Here is a 21,898-nt window from a genome sequence, read left to right on the forward strand (position 1 = left end):
TTTGTCTGCTGAAGGATCTGTGAGAGGAAACAGGTCCTGGAACTGCCGGAGAACCTCCACTTTGCTGACCAGTGACCGGACAACAGAACAGCTACCCCACCCCCCCGGCTCCCCAGTTATGACAAACTTACCAGACAACCATACCTCGCTCTAAAAGCCTTATCCACAGGCTGGAACGAGACTCCAGATGGTGCAGTGAAGCCACAGAGAGAAGGGGAAACTTGTCACTGCAAAATGACTAATTTCCCAATTTGCTGAACACAGTACCAAAAACAAAAAAAAACAAGACTCTGCTTTTTGACAAATATGACAAGTTGTCTCCGATTGACCTTTACTTGTGTACTTACTTTTTCTTTGCCCGATTTTGTACCTTTCCTTCTATCTGCTATTTCACCAAGACCAGCGCTGTGATACTTACGGTTTGGATGCTGCCAATAAATGCAATAAATTAATAAATACAGTGATATCATGGGCAAATGAACAGGAACAGCTGTGGAGGCCCAACTGGAAAGGGGGCCTAACAAATCAGGGACCATGGTCCGAACTAGCAGAGAGACCAACCCATAATGGGGGGGAGATTGAGTCATCAAGACAATCAACCTTGTAAAATAGCACAAGATCAGACAAAGTATGATCAGGCAATCTCGTTGAAGGCCAAAGGAGCAAGGAAGGAACATCCAAGAGTGGGCCAGGGCCTGGGTAAAACCAGAAGGCGGAACTGAAGGGTTAGGGTCAAAAGCGGAAATTGAAGATATTGGGCCCAAAGTCTACAGATGGTTCTTTACCACATGCTAGTAAAACCTAGAGCCAGGAGAGCTGACGCCCGACAATGGCTCCATCTCAGGCACTGGGACATGACAAAAACACTGCATTATATGAGGTGTGATGTTTCAGGAGCACCAATAGCAGCATATATATGTGGTACTTGAACTCATTGAAGCACAGGATTTTCTTTTATGCCCTATTGTTTGGGGTTTCAGAGTGGATTTCTACTGACTGCCTAGTCTAAAACAGGAAATACAATGATTGTACGTAACATTCAAAAGACACAAAACACTTACTGGGAGAGGTATCTGTAATTGGAGCCAATTCTATTCTTGGTGCTGTGAAGCCAAATTCATTTTTGAAGAATGAAGGCATATACCCACTAGATAGCCTGCAATGCTCTGAAGGACCTGAAACAAAAAATGAGCAAACACCCACAGTGGCAGTCAACACAATATATATGTGGTACCTTGTACAAAATACATGGAGGTTCAGGTGAAAATGAGCCAAAATATTCTGCAACATGCAAAAAGTCATAGCAAACTTATTCCCCTCGGGTGTTCTTTGAAGTCTATAAAAGCAATTTGGGTTTACAGCTGGTGGTCCCTTATTAAAACAGAACTGGGAGCTTGTGAAATGCAGGAAATGGTTCACACTTCTAATAGCCTCAGTAAAGAATGTGTGTCAAGGCGGTATCTAATTAACTCACCTGTCTAAGCATGGCACTACCAATGATGTAAACAAAGTCCTCAATGGCACATTTCTAAGCATGTGAAATAATTATGCATATTTCTACAAAAACAAATAAAGTATCAGGCTGCTGTGAGATATCAGGTTCCATGTGTTACAAAAAGTCCTGCATTCGACAACACAGCCATTTGCAATCATATGGACGAGTCCCAACAGTTGTGCTATCAAATACCTTTTGCAATAGGCATCAACGAAATGGTGACCTTGATGGTCAACCAATTTCTTTTTTACAACACATCGCCAGGTGTGGAGGGAATGTCAGTTTACACTGATAGTTTATTGGTCCTTTGTTAAGAAAGTATGGGCAGATAGTTGTCTTTTTGTGCAGCCTGTGTTACAATAAAGGTCTGTTCATGCAAGTATTCTATCGTGCAAGTACTCTCCATAAAGATGGAAAATAAACTTGAAAAAAATTACTGCCACGACAATTAGGAACACTGCAGGTTGGATTTAGAATATATTGAAAAGTATGTATTTAAAGTAGACTGAAATGCAACTACCTAGCAAATATACAAATAAATACATTTGATATTGTGCAGATGCAAGTTTGCGCAGTCCCAATACTGGGGCCCAAATCAGAGAGGAAACACAAGAGGTTGTTGATGTTGAGCATAGATTTGAATATTAACACAAAATAAATACCAATATAAATATAAAATTAAAGGCTATCAGAAGTGATAGATTGCTGCCTTGCTCTTATCTATTATCTGATTCACTGTAGGCAGTAGAAATTGTTTTCTGTAGTGTGTCAGATGGTGTTCTAACTTTGTAAAGACAAGGGGTTGGTCAATACTGTGATAGGAAGGTGAGATGAGCGTTAACCACACCTAAAAGGTCAATCGGTGCTCCTTGGAGATCGTGTGCATAATATCCAATGGGCCATGTCAGAGTGTGACGGCCATCAATTTTCAAAATCATCAAAACATTCCCAGTTTAAAAAGCTTTTACAATGGTCACCTTTCACCATTATTTATAGAAGTCAGCGGCAAAGTCCAGTTTGGTAGAACTCTTGACACATGGTTGAATTGGTACATCAGTCGGGAGCAACATGCTCCAATACAGTTTGCTAAAGAAAATCATTCACTTTCTGGTTCTGAAGTGATTAGGAAGATGTAGTTGCATTAAGTCCGTCTTCAGACAGGAGAATTGCCTTTAATCACCCAGATATGTATCGAGCTAAATCGCCATGCAACAAACTGAATATTGCCAAGTTGCCAGTGACTGGTATCAGGACTTACTCCATTGGAAGACCTTGCAGATGTCTCGGCTGGGCCAGATTACTGCAGTTAAAACGAATACTGCCCATGGCTATTTTAAACATTTCTAGCTCTACCGATTAGGTTTGCATTACCAGTTCTTCATAGATTTCGAAGGAAAGGTTTTCAGTTTATCTGGGGGGAGCCCGAGGGAGGGAGGACAGCAAGGGAACAGGCATACCCAGAGTTGCCTGAAGGACCCTCATGGTGATTAAACCCAACGGGGGCTTGGGCCCCGGGCCCGAGACCCCCAAAGATTAGACAGAGGCACAATTGAGCCTTGGTATGGATTTCCGGCATCAACTCTTCTCTAAATGATGGCATAGACTCTTTAGCAGTCATACTACACAACTCTCAGATTCCGTGCTGTGGAAATCACAGAAGTTGTGACGGAATGAGGGTATTATGCTTCTTGGGTTATTTTATAATGTTGGGAAATAGTACTATGTACATTGAAAATGAATGCCATCAGTGTTAGGGAGAATTCTCTGTTTAGGCTGAATTTCGTAACCTAGTGAGTCCCCCAGCAGCTTTGCTGGATTTATGGAGTTTCTTTTTTTCTCCTGCCAAGAGTGAGTCTCTTTTCCTCACACTCTTGGACATGATTTGAGGGGTTCCTTTGACTGTTAAATGTGTTTTATGGGCTATGGGGTCTTTTACTCCATAGGGTCTCATGTGTTTTTACTATGTGTGTTACACAGCACCCTCAGTGCAGTGACACAGGGGCGTCATAGTGACACCCCACCATAGACTCCACACCCTGGGACTGACTACCATCTCCCAGAGCATGTAAAGTCACCATTGGCTTTACTAGTCCCAAATTATGAACAGAAACCAGTACAAACCATCTTATTATGGACGTACTGGTCGGGGCAATTCAATTGCCCTGGGGTCTGTTATTCGAGGGGGCACGTCTCCGTCCCCCTTGATCGAGTTTTGGCTGGTGGCAGTGGATACTACTTTTTATATTCGACCGCGAATATATCTCTATGGGATTTTCCCATTGTTCGAGACTACCAACTTTAATTATTTAATTCTCATGGCCTCGAACACACCGCCGGTTTATTTATTTAATATTAATTCGCCGGTTGGTATTTTTTGCCAGAACTCGATTCTAAAATGGCGATTGTGTTCTCTTCTGTGACTCCAACCCAAGTCGAGCCCTTTGTTCCACTTTTTGGCGGGCTTCTCCACAGAAGCCTCCAAAAGTGGTGCCACTCTGTCTGGGTACCACAGGGAGTGTAGGAGGGGGTTTAGGCACCCTGGACTGAGTTACCTTGGTAACTCAAGTCGCACTCTTGTGTGATTGGCCCAAGTGGTGAGCCGGCCGGCTCACCACTTAGCATGTTTGATTGACAGCTAGGCTAAGTGAATGGGGGTGTGCTGCATAAAAGCAGGGCTTTTGGGACTGGAACTTCAGAAGTCGCCACAGGACCTGAAAATCCGACAAGGGAGAAGCTGAGCCGACCTGCTACGACGACACCACCGGTGGAGCCCTGCGGAACCGACTCACCACTTCCCGACAACAGAGAAGATCTCCCGGCTGGAGAGTCTTCTTCCCTGACTGGTGGGCACAACCAGTTTACCTTCTTTTCCTCGCATCCCAGGACGTCATGTGGTCGAATTGCCCGTGCCAAGCACCCCGGCAACCGGATAGCCACTTACCACTGGACCGCGAATAAAAGGACCGCTCCTTTTAACTGAGAACTCCGCGGCTGGTTTCTTCCCTGGCAGTGCAACGGACTCCTGTCTTCCTCCCTGACGAGATTCTCTCTTCCCCCGGACAAAGCACTGACTTGCATCCACTGCCAGGAACAACTGCCCACGTGGAGTATTCTCACCACTTTAAGGTACCGTGTCCACCAGGCCTCCCTTTCTAAAGATTGCTACAAGGTAATAATAATCCCTTAACCTTCTGGACTGGGCTGGCCGCCTTGACCATCTATCTGGTCCCTTTCTTTTGGTCCAACTCTTTCTGAACTGATTGCGAGACTTTTGGGCACTTTGAATCGTGTGACCTTGGACAAATTTCGACCGGAGTCTCTTAAAGTGGGTCCGGCCTTGTTAACTTTGACTTTATGGGATCTGTTTCTATCTTTGCTCTGCCTTTCTCTCCCTTGTAAACCGATTGATTAGAGTGCCATCTTCGTTAAGCGCTCACCGCTGTCTGAAAATAAGAGTTGCTTTACTGAAGACTTGTCTAACTAATCGTTGAAGGGAGTGTATATCTTTTAGTGACCGTGTTTTTGAACTGCTTGATATTAGTGCCAGTGTGTTTTACTAGCTGTGTTTTTAAATAAATAATTATATCTCTTTTACACCAAGCTCTGGTCAGTGTTTGCTTGTTCTACTGTGTTCTTTTGACCTATTGTGAATACTCTGTATACTGCCTAACTCTTCTTGAAGGAAGTTTGACTGCTCAGCCACAGCTACCAAGTGAATCCGTGTGGTACAGACTGCTACCAAGTGGGTTTACTGCCAAACACCTGTAGTCTTAAATCTTTTGCAGTGGTCCCAGAGGGAACTGCACAGGTTTCTGCCTAACAATCATTTCCCCACTTAAGAGGTAAATCTCGGATCAGAAATTACTGAGCTCATGGTGGTAAGAGGAACAAGAAGAACAAGCATGTGGGGGGAGACCAGAACGTTCAGAACTATTGCAGGGTCATAGAAGCAGAACAGAGGATAGACATTGCCTGAATGGAACCAGTCCTGATTGGCTGGCTGGCCGCCCTTTCAGGTCAGCTACCCTGCTGTGCGATTGACAACCTAGGATGTGCATGAATTGAAGAAACCTGCTTAAAAGGCGTGGGTTTTGGGACTAGAGGCAGAGGCGACCACTGGGAGAAACACCCGAAGAAGAAATCGTGAACAAAGCTTGCTGCATCCTCCTGGACCTTTGAATTGATCTGTGAAGCACTGTGCTGTGCTGAACTCCTTTTTCACCTCGACAGAGAAGCTCCGGATGGAACGACTTCTCCCTTTGGGTTAGTGGGACCAACTAACCCTGAGACGAACTCCACTGGACCATCGCCCCTGACTTACTCTGCCTCTCCGTTGCTTCGGAAGCCCAATGCCAAGGGTCGAGTCTCCGTAGTCTGAAGCGGTAACAAATCCAGCTAAAAGCTCCAGGAGTCTCTGAAAAACCCTCCAGAAGCAGGACCACCAGATCCCGAATCCACTCACCAGAAAGCAGGACCCAAGGAGTGAAGGAAGCCCAACCAGTATCCGACAGAGCTGTTTGCTAAGCGCAGAAACTGCGAAGTGCTGCTGAACCGAAAAGAGCCCGTAGCTGCCGAGGACCTCCCAAGTATCGCTGCAGGAGCCTTCAGACATCCTCCCTCTTGTCCCCACGACTAAGGCTCAGGAACAAGGGTCTGGCCCCCCTGTAGCAAGACAGAATCCAGCTGGACCACTCTTCTTCAAACCAGAGGTACTATTTAGGTGTGGGGTACTTACCTCATTCTCTTAGCTGTGCTTTTCTCAGGTGGGAATTGCAGTGGTTTACCTTTTAGAGTGGATTAATTCCAACTCTCTTTTCATAGGCTTAACAGCTTGTGACCCTACAAGTGATTTTTCTACAAACTCTCTAACTTTGTGCAAGACTTTCATCTAAGAAGTGTGTCAGATCCATAGACTGTGTCACAAATGACTTTGGCTGTCCTGGCTCCCTGAAGACTCTTCTAGTCCATTGACTTTGATACTGTTTGCCCCCTAATAGGTGGTAGCTTGTTGTATACTGTTACTGCTGTGAAAGGCTTATCTAGATTTAATTGGAAGATTTAGTCGTCCTCACATATACTGAGTGGCAGTCCTGCAGGATACTCTAGTGTGCACATTCTGTCTTTGCTGCCCTTTACTGTTGGAGGAGGAGCGATTCCAAACCTACCTACAAGAACTACTACTGTCAGTGGAGTGGACGCGGAGTGGCGGCCCTGCAGTCATGGCAGTCAAGGCTGCGAGCACTGCCTTCGCCTTTAACTGCCCCCCGAACGAGGAGAGGCGCCGGCTGCACAGTTCGCGTCCACATTTGGAGTCTGATGGAGAGATGCCCTTGGAGTCCTTGTATGATCAAAGACGTGCCGCAGTGAAAAGCCCAAGAGGGAAAAAAGCAAAAACAACCAAAATCGAACTATGTCAGCCATACAAAGACACGAGAGTAGAAGCTCCACACAACCCTCACCTTTCAGCTTCTCAGCAAGTGGTCGATGCCCAGAAGAACCCTGTGAAGGGGCCCGTGAGACCAGAAAGCAACGTTGGAACTCCGTTGATAAACCTGACGAACCCTGAGAAGTCTCCCCCCATGGCCCGCCTACCTGGTACTCCCGAAAGGTGATTGGGTCGGCGTCGCCTAGCGGAGAGGCGCCAGGGTCGCCGTCCAGAGCGTCGAGTGCGCTCACGAGTCCGGAGGAAGCTCCAAGCAGTACGCCCAGTGAGGTCGTTGGAGGCTGGGTTTGGCCGATTCAGGCGACTGAAATCGGAGAAACGGGGGCGGGGCTGAGGGAAACCGTTCCCGGCTCACTCATCTTGGTCCGGGCCCTCGTCCACGGCGGCGCTGGAGACTCTCAGACGAGGCAACAATCAGAGGAGCTTCCAACGCCCCCACAGGATGCGGCAAAGGAGCACTCACGTGGGAAAGCGAAGCAAGTCACTGGCGCGGATGCCCAACAGCTACCCTCGGTTGAACTAGTTGCAAACGCAACAGACCCGCCAAAAAATTAAAACCCAAGAAAGCAACAAAGATACTCCCTCCTTGCTTCGCAGAATGGGAAAAACCGTCGCCGGGGGACAAAAGAACTGCAAAATAAAGCCCGTCCCCCGGACAGCCAGGCCCTTAGTAAAAAAACTGGTTGCAGCGTCGCACTCCTGACTACGAAAAGGGGGAAAGTTAAAAAAACAAACAGCCTTTCAGCCCTCGCTAATGAGTTTCTTTAATGAGAACTATGTTCGTCGTACGCCCCATGGAGCCAAATTAACAGACGTGGAAATCCTGGAAGCTATCCAGGACTGTCCACCGATGACTAAATATAGAAGGCTGGACCGCCAAGCGGCGTTTAATCCACCATTAGCACCCTTCGTCCTCCTAGCCATGTTCAACCCCAAGAGGCAAATTGCTTTGGAACCAACGAGCCACAGGTCTCTCCAAGCAAAAATGATTCCCAGTACAGAGGTGATTGAGAGCAGATACCCCAAGAAATCCCAGAGGCAACTGTGGAATCATTGGCGCAGCCGCACCAAAGTCCAGCCCATGTTCAAGATCAGTTAGAAGAGGTAGAAATCCTCTCCAACAGGGCGCTTCAAATAACCTTGGCAGAGCCTATATCAAAAGATGCCGCCTTAGCAACCATAGAGGATGGTCCACCTGTAATGGCTACCACGACAAAGCCATTCAGCTTAAATATGGAACCACACAATTCACGAGGAAAAGAAAACTCTGGAGCTACATCAAGGGGGAAAAATGCACTCACCTCAGGGCCGGATTCCACGTCTCAACTGGACTTATCAGTGAGATATCCGGGGCATTGATTTTGAGATTGAGTGAGAAAACCCAGTCCAATATGTGACCCTTGGAATGAGTGGTCTTATTTATGTGTTGAGCAAATCCCAGAGACTTCATGAATCTGCCAAACTCCTTGGCTGCTTGATCCGGAGGATCGTCCATCCAGTAATTGAAGTCTCCCATTATCAGCCATTTGGCTGTTACTTTAATTTGGGACAAGACCAGGCTGTTCCATTGTGAAATAAAATTGGGCATAGTGTAAGGGGGGAGGCGATAAACCAGCAGGACGTTCATCAGGGTGTTGGCATCTGTTCTGATTTTTAGACACACTGATTGACACCCATTGGGGCCCTGGATGTCAAATTTCCATATCTCCAAGGTTTCTTTATACACAATTGCCACCCCTCCTCCGCCCTGACCCTCCCTATTCGCACATAACGCTTTGTAGCCAGTAGAAACAGCGAGCGCCAAGGATGGCCCCTCCATTGCTGTTGCTGCTCCGCCTCATCAACCAGCTCAAGAAGTCCAGGTGCAGGATGATCCTCGTCGCACCGGTGTGGCAGAGGCAGGTCCGTTTCCCGGACCTTCTGGACTTGTCAATGTCCCCGCCAGTCAGGCTGCCGGCGGACGCGGATGTTTTCTCCAGAAAAGGAGGCGCCATTCTCCACCACGACCCACAGTCGCTGAACTTGCAGGCCTGGCTCCTGCAGCACTAGAGTTTGGAGGGTACGATATCCCGGCTGATTGCAGAGAGGTTCTTGCAAAGGCCAGGGTGTCCTCAACTCTCAAGTGTTACGGTCATAAATGGAAGAGGTTCTCTGTCTGGTGCCATGCACAGAAGATTAACCCTCTGCGAATTATGGGCCCTCAAGTGCTGCCGTACCTGCTGTCGCTGGCCAAGGCTGGACTGGCTCACGCATCCATAAAAATACATCTGGCGGCCATCTCCCAATATACCAGGACGACGGGACGGGCGTCCTTGTGGTCTCATCGCCTGGTGAAGGAATTTATGAAGGGACTATTCCGATCATTCCCGTCGTGGGAGCTTAATGTGGTGCTGACCAGGCTCATGGGGGCCCCATTCGAGCCTATGCATTCGGCGCCTTTGAAGTTCCTGCCATGGAAGACAGCGTCCCTCGTGGCCATCACCTCTGCACGACGAGTGGGAGAGATTCAGGCCCTATCTTGCAAGCCTCCATACTTGACTTTTCATGACACGAGGGTGGTGCTGAGGACGCACCCCTCCTTCATGCCCAAGGTGCCGTCGGACTTCCACCTCAACGAGCCCTTGGTGTTACCAGTTTTCTTTCCGTCGCCATCGACGCCGGCCGAGAGGACTTTGCACTCGTTGGATGTAGCTAGAGCGCTGAAGTTCTACGTGGACCGCACAAAGAGTTTTCGGAAGACGTGTCAACTGTTTGTGAACTTTGGGTCTGTGAATCAAGGGAAGGCTCTCTCGAAGACTTCCATTTCCAGATGGCTCTCCGGCTGCATCATGCATTGTCACCGGTTGTCAAACCGACCGCTGCCCGGCTGTCCAAGAGCCCATTCGACCAGAGCGATCGCTGCTACCATGGCGTTCCTGTCTGGTGTGCCCCTGCTGGACATCTGCAGGGCTGCTACGTGGAGGTCGACGCACACCTTCACAAGATTCTACTGCGTCGATGGGGACTCCAGGGAGGAGTCCAGGGTCAGCCAAGCAGTGCTGCGCAACCTGTTTGCTTAAGGTGAGCCTGGTGAGGAGGTAAGAGATGCTTAATCTTGAGTTGTTGTATTGCTTAATGTTGAGCCTGTTGCCACCTCCCGTGGTTGTGCATGTGTATACTGCTATGTATTCTTTTATTCATGAGCATGTGAATTCATGCCAGACCCCATGCTGGAGAAGGAACAAGTTACTTACCTGTAACTGTTGTTCTCCAGCATGGGTCTGGCATGGATTCACATGCAAACCCTCCCACCTACCCCTCTGCGGCTCTTCACTTGGTCATACTGCCACTTGGCGTGCTACCAAATCTGAGGATGGCTGCCAGGGGCGGGGCTTAGGGAGAGGGCTGTCATTGGCTGGGGGCAGTATGACCCAGAGATCAGTGATTGGTTACTACTAAGAAAGACAGATCAGAAACGAAACTGATACTGATTTTTTCTTTACCGAGGATTCCCAGCCTGACAACGGGGAATATTTATGAGCATGTGAATCCATGCCAGACCCATGCTGGAGAACAACAGTTACAGATAAGTAACTTGTTCCTTGTGTGATATCGCATTGTTCCAGGACATTCTTGAGAGGTTCCGGAAGCCTTGAATTCTTGATCAATTCAATATTCGTCTTTATTTTAGTGGTTTTGGCTATCATGGCTTCTTGGATATGCGTGCACCACTCCTGATCTCGAACAATGGATTCCTGGTAATTGACATCAGTCTTCTCGAACTCTCTAAGTATTGCAAAGATTTCTTTCGAGTCATGTTGAGCATTTTGAAAGCGTGATTCATAGGATTCACTTTTTGCTTTTATGACTGCAGATTTAAATATGCTAGCTGCTTTCAGATAAATTATTCTATGTTCTTCCTTCTTGGAACTTTTCAGTTGATAGAACGCTTTCCTTTTATTTACTATGAGCTTCTTAAGTTCCTCAGAGAACCAATTATTTTTTGTATGACGCATGACCTTGCTGTTCTTTTTGGGAGCTAAGGCATCGATAGCTTTAGCTAGGGTGATCAAGAGGGAGTCGGTTAAACTTTCCAGAGTCAGAGATGACGAAGTGTCATCTTGAGTTATACATGATATCCAATCTCTCAAGGAATCTTGGTTTATCCTCTTCAAATTTCTGGGCTCCGTCCAATTATGTTTGGTTATGGTTCGTTTGCTCGGAGTCATGGTGTCCACGTCAAATTCTATAAAACTGTGGTCTGACAAAGGGCACATTGAGATATCCAGGGCATTGATTTTGAGATTGAGTGAGAAAACCCAGTCCAATATGTGACCCTTGGAATGAGTGGGCTTATTTATGTGTTAAGCAAATCCCATAGACTTCATGAATCTGCCAAACTCCTTGGCTGCTTGATCCGAAGGATTGTCCATCCAGTAATTGAAGTCTCCCATTATCAGCCATTTGGCTGTTACTTTAATTTGGGACAAGACCAGGCTGTTCCATTGTGAAATAAAATTGGGTATAGTGTAAGGGGGAGGCGATAAACCAGCAGGACGTTCATCAGGGTGTTGGCATCTGTTCTGATTTTTAGACACACTGATTGACACCCATTGGGGCCCTGGATGTCAAATTTCCATATTTCCAAGGTTTCTTTATACACAATTGCCACCCCTCCTCTGCCCTGACCCTCCCTATTCGCACATAACGCTTTGTAGCCAGTAGAAACAGCGAGTGCCAAGAATGGCCCTGAGGCATCATGCAACCATGTCTCTGTCAAGGCACGAAAATCTAGGTTTTTCTCCGACATATAATCTGCTATTTCAACAGCATGCCTCACCAGAGACCTTGTGTTGAGATGCTGAAAACGGAACGTCTTGCCATCACCTATTTTAGTATCAGGGATACTATTGACATTATATGGAAGACAGTTTTTAAGATTATCAATCTTCTGATTGGTGTGCAGTACACAAGCCTGGGGTGAAACTACTTGCGTTTCCACCACATGCTGTGCACCATCTGGTGACGTGGCCTCCTGTGCAACCCACCCATTAGGTGTGTTCTCTGGATTAACCCTTAACGACGAGAGGACATTCTGTTCCTGCGAGCAGCTGTACATATACCCCCTGTGCATGGTTTCCGACTTGCCAGAGATTTGTTCCAATTTATTGGTAACAAAGATATTTCTGGCTGCAGCTATGGCCACCAGAACTTCAGAGATGCCCATAGGGTGAGAGGAGTGGAAAGTACCGCTTCCTCTCTTCTGGCCCTTCACGGACCGCCACAGACCGCCTGATGGTCTCGCGCCGGCGCTCTCGTGCCTGAAATCCAAACAAATAGGCCCGGGATCACCATTGTGGTCTGGGAGATGTAGTGATAAGCTACCTGAACACACGAGGCACGGCTACTTTAAAACCCGGAAGTGGTATGCAGACCGTGTCTCTGTAAATAAATGTGGCGCTGAGAAAGACAGATGAAGCAGAGTAGCTAAAAAGCAGGATCTAATAAAACGCAGACACTAAAGTCAAATTGCAATCACAATGTTTCAAAGTCCGTTTGAAAACTGGAATTGGAACAGCAAGACGCTAAATTCAAAGCACTTAGACTTTGGAGTAAAACAGAAGTAAAAACAAATGTGGAGCACACTTAGACAGCTGAAAATTGAAAGCTTTTTAGGATCAAGTTCCTTAGAGTCAGCCAAGTGCTGTCGCAGCTCAGGAGAGCAGGCATCAAAAAGGGATTCAAGCAAAAAAAAAAGATTTCTCATTCATTTGTATATGATATGATATGGCATTTATAGGTACGTGGGCACTCTGTACACCTTAACCCACCCATCTAAATTCTTCAAACATTCCCATACCCAGGTAGCCAAAGGGCCAAGCCAGCTTAACTCACTGATAATCCTTTCTATCACCCAACTCCATAACAGCATCACAGCCATTCAGGGGGAGCGTAGACATGAGCCATGACATCAAATGATTATCACGTATTCCTTGTAGACTATAGGTGTATTCAAACATACTCGGACAATCCAACACATCAAGTTTAGGTCCGTACATACTCACTGCTTCTTTAGGCAGGCAAGGCCTCTTAGGACTAGTAGACCTAGAAGACCCTGAAAGGGAAGCAGAATCAAGGGGGATTTTCCTCATTTCCATTTCATGATGCATTTCTCTTGCTCTTAGTTTCACCTTTGTTTTCACATTGCACACCCAGTTTCATGAACTCCAACTCTAATCTTAGTCTCAAGTGAAATATATTCTGCGCTTAGATTTGGACCTTGTGGGGTCAAAATAGGAAGTGACTGAGGCACAGGAGCAGCTGTGGAATAGGGTGGTTGCCTTCTAGAGACTCCTCTCCCTCCTCTTGCTGATTGCAGCTTGACTCTAAACTAGCATCCTCATCATTATCTTCCACATTCTTTTGGTCAGCAGGTGTTACACACATACTACCCAAGCTTTGGTGATTTAACACCCTCACAATCAATTCATATTTTTTTTCCTTTCAGAGCCAGACCCCTAGTTTTACACATCTTTCATTTGTTCTACTGTCAGGCAAGTCAGGGCTGACTCATTAAAGTTATCCATATTTGGCATGTTACAATTGCCTATCTTTTTGGTGGAGCTTATCCTTGTGGCTGGTTTATTTGGGCACAAGTAAAACAAATAGTCAATGTAACCACTATGCCAATCCCACTGCCTGCTACCAGTGTCAGGTAAGAATTGATGCAGTCACACTTTGTGAGTCTACACAACACTTATCTGATTGGTATTAGGTAACCCACCTTTTGGTATAGGTCTGTACTACACAAGTTGGTACTGTGGCTAAGCCGCCAGGCCTATCTCAAGAGGGGTAAATGTGAGCTTTAGAGCTGCACAAATGAAATTCGTAAAAACAAGTAGCCAAGTAACACTTAGGGTTTCAGTTATAAATAGTTATTTATTTAATTAACATACAGTTTTAAATAAGCATTCTTTAAAAAGTCAATTCGTCTAACAATGTAAATATACTTTCAAATTAATTTTCAGAATCAAAACAAGTTAGTGGATAATCTTTGGATATGCTTCTTACACAATTCCTACACCCTGAGGTGACTTCAATCACAAGGACCGTAATGGCATTTATATATCACACTAGGTATACTTTGCAGATTCTGAGGTGTCAGCAAGGAAAGGTTAGGGAAGGAAAAAAGGTTAGACAGTTTTTCAGTATATTTTTATTTAAATTTTTTTATTTTATTTGTTTTAATTAATCAAATTAATTATTTTTACAAAATGTTGTCTGACTTCAAGAAACAGGCCGTCCCAAGGGAACGAGAAAGCATCGCCCATGATCCTCAGCTGTGGGAACCTGCTGGCAAACCTCTGGCACTTGGAGTTTATCGCCGTCGCGAACAGGTCGATCTGGGGTTTGCCCCATCGTTGGAAGATTTGATCCCCTTGATCCTGGTGCAGTTCCCACTCGTGGCACGAGCGCAGCTCCCTGCTGAGTGAGTCGGCAATGGTGTTTTTTATTCCTGCCAGGTGGAAGGGAACCAGAAACATCCCCTGGGCGACGGCCCAGTGCCACAGATCCTGGGCCTCCTTGGATAGGGGCTAGGGATCTGGTGCCCCCCTGCTTCTGTATGTAGAACATCGTGGTGGTGTTGTCGGTGAAGATCCTCACCACTTTGTCCTTGAGGGACGGGAGGAACGACTTGAGCGCCCAGAACACTGCTCGGAGCTCCAAGATGTTGATGTGAAGAGACCTCTCCTCAGGTAGCCAAAGGCCTCTGGGGTGGAGATCTCCGGTGTGGGCCCCCCAACCCACCAGAGAGGCGTCCGTAGTCACTGTCTCCTGAAACGCCGGGGTTTGAAAGTCCGTGCCCGTCGTGAGGTGAGCCCGGGTGCCCCACCATAGGATCGCCCGACTGAACTCCTCGTCGAGAGGAATCCTGTCCTCGAAGCAGCCCCTTGCCTGAAACCAGCGGGCGTCGAGGAACTCCTGTAGCGGACGCATCCGAAGTCTGCAAAGGGGCACAAGGTAGATGCATGAGGACATCATCCCGAGAAGGGACTTGATGGACCTCACCCTGGCCACGTCCGTGGCTAACAGGCGTCACACCTTGCCCAGGATGGTCTTGGTCCGCTCCTCTGAAGGGGAGGCCATTTGCTCTACTGTATCAAGCTTTGCCCCCAAAAACAGTGCTACTTGCGAGGGAACCAGGTGGGATTTGGGGTAGTTGATGGCGAACCCCAGCTCTGTGAGCAACCGGACGGTCCTCGCCGTATGACGGCGAGTTCCCTTGACCTTACCCGGATTAGCCAGTCGTCCAGGTAGGGGTAGATATGGATCCCCTGCAGGCGCAGCCGCGCCGCCACTGGTGCCAGGCACTTGGTGAAAACCCTGGGTGCCGACTTTAATCCGAACGGTAGGGCTCTGAATTGGTAGTGGCGTCCCTGAACCATGAACCTGAGGAACTTACTGTGCCTTATTAGAATGGGGATGTGGAAGTTAGCATCCTCCATGTCCAACGACGATAGGAAGTCGCCTTCCTCCAGCTGTCCCAGCGCGTGCTGGAGGGGGACCATCCTGAATTTCTGCGCCTTGATGTATTTGTTTAACCGACGCAGGTCCAGGATGGGACACCAACCGCCTGTCTTCTTTCTGACGAGGAAGTACCTTGAGTACACTCCGGAGCCCCGGAGCCTCCTGGGGACGAGCTCGATGGCACCTTTCTTGAGCATCGCCTTTACTTCCAACAGCAGTTGAGGTACGCAATACTCCTTCCTGGTCACGGGAGGAATGTGAGGGCACTTCTTTAGGAATTCCAGCGAGTGCCCGGGTGTCCAACACCCAACGATCGGTGGCGATGGACTCCCACACTCTGACGAACTTAGTCAGCCGGTCTCCCACAGGGGCGCTTCGGTGGGGGCCCCGACAACCCGGCCGGGTCAGTCTTGCTTGGAAGCAGCCTTGCCGCCTTGGCCTCCTTGGTGACGACGGCGGGAACCCCCTTGCTTGCCACGACCTCTGCAGGCCTCCATGGGAAGAGGTGCGGGCCGCCTGGCGGTAAGTGGAGGAGCCACCGCTGGATCCTTCGGAGGCACCAGGTCTGCCTCCAGGGCTCCGAAAGGGCCGTCGCTGCTGAAGCACCCGGGCCGTCTCCAAGTCGGTCTTGATGGCCCGTAGAGACTCATCCACCGCCTTACCAAAGAGGTTGTTGCCGTCGAACGGCATGTCCAACACTCTGGTCTGGACATCCTGGCGAAAGTCTGTCGCCTTGAGCCATCCTCGTCGTCGGAGGCAAACTCCGTTGCCCAGTTGGTGAAATCCGGTATCGGCAATGTCTGTCGCCACCGTTATGGCGTGATCCGATGCCACCTCGCCCTCCTGCAGAATTTCTAGAGCCCCCGCCCTTTTGTCATCAGGCAGGAAATCTAGCAGGGGAGCTATCTTGAACCAGAGCTCCCTGTCGTAGCGGGCCACGATCGCTAAGGCATTGGCTGCCTTAATCGTCGTCGCCGCGCCGACGAGATGACTCGTCCCATAGAGTCCAACTTCTTGCCCTCGCTGTCCGGCGGGGAAGTGGAAGTTGAAGCTGCCGCGCCCGCTGCCTTCTTCTTAGCCGCTGCCGAGACAACCGACTCCGGCGTGGGCTGGGCCCTGAGGCACAAGGGGGCGGCATCGGGGACTCGGTACTTCTTCTCGTACCTGTCCCTCTTGGCAGGGTTCTTGAGGACAGCAAGCCCCTCGTCCCAGATGTCATCGAGTAAAGGCACCGCGAGGACCGTCTTCCTCTAAGCCTCTCGTCGTTGGTACAGAAACCCCTCCTTTTTCTGTTCTTCAGGGCAGAGCTGGAAGAGCTCGGATGCCCAGGTTATCATGGCGTGGAAAGAGCCAACCTCGTCGGCTGGGGATGCCCGCGCGGGCGGGGGGGTGACGACGGGATGTCCGCTGCGTCATCGCCGCCGTCATCATCCGTCCCAGTCGCCGTATCCTCTCCCGGCGAGGGGGATGGGGGGTCCACCGGTCTCGCAGGAACGAAGGGTGGAGCGGGGTGGACTCTCCTCCGCTTGTTCGGAGGGCTTCCCGACGGGCCTGGTTCTGGCTCCTCCGTCGGGGTGCGTGGTAATCTCGTCCTTATCTCGGTACATAAGGATTGGATTGCCAACAAAATGGCCGCCGAGCTATCCTGGGGCTCGGGCAATGGCTGCGACGGACGGGATGGCCTCTCCACTGGGCCCTGTTCGTCGTCGTTGCTATCTTCGATCACGTCAGCATGGACCGTCAGCAGGGAACGTCCCCTGGGATCGAACCTTCTCCAACCTCTTGTTGAGGTTTATGAACCTCTCGTTGAGGCCTATGGCCCTTCTTAGACTCCACCAGTTCCTCCTCAGAGGCTGATTCTGAGTCTGTAATGGCCACTGCCCCCCCCCCTCTTTTTCAGCCGGGGGCTTCAAGGGGGTCTTAGCGATGGGATGGAAAGAGTATTCCCTCCGCGGCGGCAGGGATACTCTGGGTCCAGAGGCCGTTTCCATTGGCGTAGTCTCAGCCGGCTCCGCCAGGGTCGCAGCGACCACTTCGGTAGAGGCCTTAGCCGGGTGGATCAAAGCCCTCACCACCTTAGGTGCGTCCTGGGCCTTCGCCTTGGGGGGACGGTCAGCGCCTCACTCCCCCTTCGAGATCGACCGACTTCCTCTTCCCCGAACCAGAACGGTGGCTCGTGGTCGAACGGGCCGGGGAAGTAGCGCCCTGCTTGGCAACCGAAGACCTTTCGGCGCTCCCGGAGCCGCGGACTGGCGGTGCTTGGCCTTCTGTTGGGCCCCCGTCGCCGGGGCACCCTCAAAGGACTTGGAAGCCCGCTCAGACTTCCTCTTCACCTTCTCACTTGCTGTGCCCTTCTCCAGCCAGGTGGCGAGGCGGGAACGACAATCTTGTTTGGTCCATTCCGAAAGGTTCTTGCAGAACGCACAGTCCTTCTCCACGTGCGTCTTGTCCCCATGGAGGCAGTAGAGACATCGCGAATGCTCGTCCTCCTTGAAAACGTTATATAATCTGCATCCAGGGCAGTTCCCGAACAGCTTGGATCCGGGCGTCGAGCTACCCATGTCCTGGGCCTTGTCCGTTGAGGTAGGCCGCAGATCTTCCGGAATCCTCCAAGAAGTGTAAACTCGACGAAAACTTCACCCTTGAGGGGCGTAGAAGAATTCCCAAACGGGTCCCCGTTATCGGAAGTAGAAACGGTGGAGCTTGAGGCTCGATTAAACCGAAAAAATGAGAAATTCTCCTGAAAAAACATGAAAACGCAGTAAAAAAACTCGAGAGCTAAACACGAGGACTCCCAACACTTGAGCGTGCGGTAAAAATCTGAGGATGGCTGCCAGGGGCGGGGTTTAGGGAGAGGGCAGTCATTGGCTGGGGGCAGTATGACCCAGAGATCAGTGATTGGTTACTAATAAGAAAGACAGATCAGAAACTAAACTGATACTGATTTTTTCTTTACCGAGGATTCCCAGCCTGACGACGGGGAATATTCATGAGCATGTGAATCCATGCCAGACCCCATGCTGGAGAACCTATACCTCAGTTTAATTTCAGGAGTATATCCAAAGACGAAACCTGTATTATTCTAGCTAAACTCAAGCCTTATTCATGTAAAGGGGATCAGTTTCCAGCTACGGCTATTAAGGCCTGTTCCGAACTACTGAATGGTTCCATTACTAGAATCGTAAATGCCTCCTTTAAAGAAAGCAGGGTTCCCACTAGACTGAAGGATTCTTGGATCACCCTTCTGCTGGAAAAAAAAAAATCTCAACCCTAAAAACGCCACCAACTATCGACCGATTTCCAACTCACCCTTCATCCTTAAGATAATGGATAGAGTTGCGTATGAACAACTGCGTTGCCATACCAAAGACTATCCGATTTTGAATGACGGTCAGTCGAGTTTTCGGCCTCGATTTAGCACATATTCAGCACTGCTAGAATTAAAGTCCAATACTATGTGGCTGATGTCCTTGGACTTAGCCACTTTAGATGTAGTGGATCACCCCATCCTCCTGGATAGACTTCAGAAAGTCGCTAATTCTAGTGTACAAGCAAGGGACTGGATGCAGTCCTTCTTGGGGATGAGGACTATGCAGGTCTGTAGTAAGGAAGCAGAGGCGGACCCTGTTTCAGTCAGCTATGGAGTGCAACAAGGGGCCTCACTCTCCCCAGTTCTATATACTCTTTTTACAGTCCCTTTTTTTCATATGTTGGAAAACAAATAGATCTGTTTTTTCAACTATGCTGACGATTCACAGTGTCTTATCCCCTTAACAGGCAACTACGAGAAGGACTATTTGGCAGTTGCAGAGACGTACAACCTCATACATGAGTGGATGGCCATTAGCTGCATGGCATTGGACCATGGCAAGACCGAGCTCATGATCATCGGATCCAGATCTAGACTTGGGAAACTTGCACCACAGTATGAATCTTTCCACACTACAGATCACGATATTCTGACAAAGGACAAAATAAAAATCTTAGGGGTGACATTCCATCAGACCTTGAACATGTCCGATCATCTTAACAGGCAGGTGTCAACATCGGGCTACCACATTAGGCTTCTGACGCACATTCGTCTTTTTCTATCTCAACAGTGCTGCGAAACAATCATTAGAGCTATTATCTTCTCCAAGCTGGATTACTGTGGCTCCCCCCTTATAGAAAAGGCAAAGCAGAACTCAGTAAACTCCAAATGGTCCAGAATAGCACGATTAGAGCCATCATAGGGTTACCGAAGTTTGCTCATGTATCAGAGATAAAAAGAAAGCTCCACTGGCTACCTATTGCAGAAAGGATTGAATTTAGGCTGCTTACCATCACGTACAAGTCTCTCAACGGATTCTGTCCTGCCTACATATCAAACAGATTGAAGTACAAACGGGTGGTGCATACCCTTCCCTCTGATTGTGATAAAAACCTGCTTGGAACATGTCCGAAGGTGCACTTTCTGGGCAGCTGCCCCGGCGAGATGGAATGCGCTACCTTTAGACCTTAGAATTTATCCGACACATGAGTTATTCAAGAATAAACTTAAGACACATCTATTTAAATAAGGGGTCCATCCGACTCCTACAATCTGACTGCTTGCTTCCGTCTGTCTTCGGCACCTGTATGCAACTTGCGCCTAATAAATAACCTAAAGTAAAGTAGCACAAGCGGCTGACTTATGAGTAGCCAACAGGGCCACTCAAAGACTCTGGGGCTACTCACAAGAAGGAAGAGGGGAAGCAGCACAAGAAAGAGGGTAACGAGAATTCTGATTCCCACCATCCAAAAGAGGTCCACAAAGATAGCAAGGGTACATTTCGTGGGAAATCTGGTAGGTCTAGTGAACGCTGCCAAATCAGAGGGAGGTCAACAGAAACCCCCATTCCAGAGAACATTTGGAAGATGTTTTGTATGTGGGTCTGTAGATCATGTGAAAGGGGATCCCAGATTTAAAGGTAAACCTTCAAGGGTCCACACTGCCTCCTTAGCCTTCATCCCTGAGGGAGAAGCACAAATGGCAAGTGCACACTTGCAACTACTGGCTGAAGACCCCATTGGAGTTCAGGCCAGTGTATCTTTAGTGTCCCTGGGTCTGTGGGAACAACAGAATGTTGATGTTTATAACACCAGTCCAGATAACACCAAAGAATATTATAAGGACAGTGTTCTTGTAAATGGTCAGCAGGCCCCTGTCAGAGACACTGGGGCAATCATAACAATGGTTGATGAAATTTTTTTCAAACCGGACAATGTAGATAAGGCTCCCAAAGGTCCCACTAAACTTGCAGGAGGCCCTATCCAAATGGTTCCTATTCTGCCAGCTCTCATCCAGTGCAATAACGTAGCTGTTAGGATCCCTGTTAGTGTACAGGATGAAGTGCCAGGGGGAGTCCTATTGGGGAATGACTTGAGTAGTCTAGAATGGAGTAGTGTCTAGTACCCCCAAGCCTCCCAGCAAAAAGAAGCAAAAGCAAACGAGATTGGCCAGTGAGGCAACCTTAAGAGACTCAGTTTGAAGTTATGGAGATTTCCAATACCTCCAGTGCACAGGAAGGCCACCCGTTAACTACCAAGAAAAGAAAACAGACTAAGGAGAAATCCAATATCTCTGGGGAAAAACAAAGATCTGAAACCTAAACCTGTTCATAGGACATGAACAGCCCCAAGAGGAGTGTCCCCGGTCCCCCAGTGACCCCTTCCCCCGCTGATGCTAAGTGGGAGGACCAACCAAATTCTGTGGAATCAGCTATTGGTGATACAGAGCTGAAAGAAGCCCTTCCCAGCATTGGAGATCTGGACCCTAGAGAGCATCCTGAGCTGCAGACTTTACTTGCAGAAGATAGACCCTCTAGCGCAGACTTCGGCAGAGGACAAAGAGAGTGTGCCTCTTTAGAGGGCTGCGTCAGCAAACAGCTTCACAGCTGGAAGGGCAAGAGCCAGGGAAGCATAGGCTTTACTGGGAGGCTGGCCTTCCCTACAGTGAACCTACTGAATCTACCCCAGGGGACTACAGGAGACTGGTAGTGCCCCAGGAGGTGAGAAACATTCCTACAGTTAGCACATGAGATCCCTCTGGCTGGTCACTTGAGTTTCAAGAGGACCTAAGAGAGGTTATCTCTGTACTTCTACTGGCCCAAGATGGGGGTTGATGTAGATAAATTCTGTAGGAGCTGCCACACTTGTGAGACTTCTGGCAAGAGTGGACCCACGAATGTAGCAGCTTTAGTGCCCCTCCCTATGGTGGGAGTCCCTTTTAAGAGGGTGGGGATTGACACAGTTGGTCCCCTAGACCCTCAAACTTCCTCTGGCAACCGATTTATATTGGTTGTGGTAGACCATGCTACCAGGTATCCTGAGGCCATACCTATGAGAACTGTTACTGCTCAGGCAGTGGTTAAAGCTCTCCTTGGTATTTTTACCAGGGTAGGTTTTCCTATCGAAGTCATCTCTGACAGGAA

The 21,898-nt window shown here is 48.6% G+C and overlaps 1 protein-coding gene across 3 annotated transcripts in view; it reads right to left on the reverse strand.

The window, feature by feature from the left end:
* The window catches only part of CILK1 (ciliogenesis associated kinase 1), a 488,937-nt gene that overhangs the window by 137,423 nt on the left and 329,616 nt on the right, over positions 1–21,898 (reverse strand). For all 3 annotated transcript variants that reach the window (XM_069606120.1, XM_069606118.1, XM_069606119.1), the window contains one exon: positions 1,062–1,175. In XM_069606120.1, coding sequence (XP_069462221.1) covers positions 1,062–1,175 — 114 coding nt within the window. The remainder of the gene's footprint in view (positions 1–1,061; positions 1,176–21,898) is intronic.

This window comes from Ambystoma mexicanum, chromosome 4p (assembly GCF_040938575.1).
Source record: "Ambystoma mexicanum isolate Mex_15411 chromosome 4p, UKY_AmexF1_1, whole genome shotgun sequence".
Classification (NCBI taxonomy): domain Eukaryota; kingdom Metazoa; phylum Chordata; class Amphibia; order Caudata; family Ambystomatidae; genus Ambystoma; species Ambystoma mexicanum.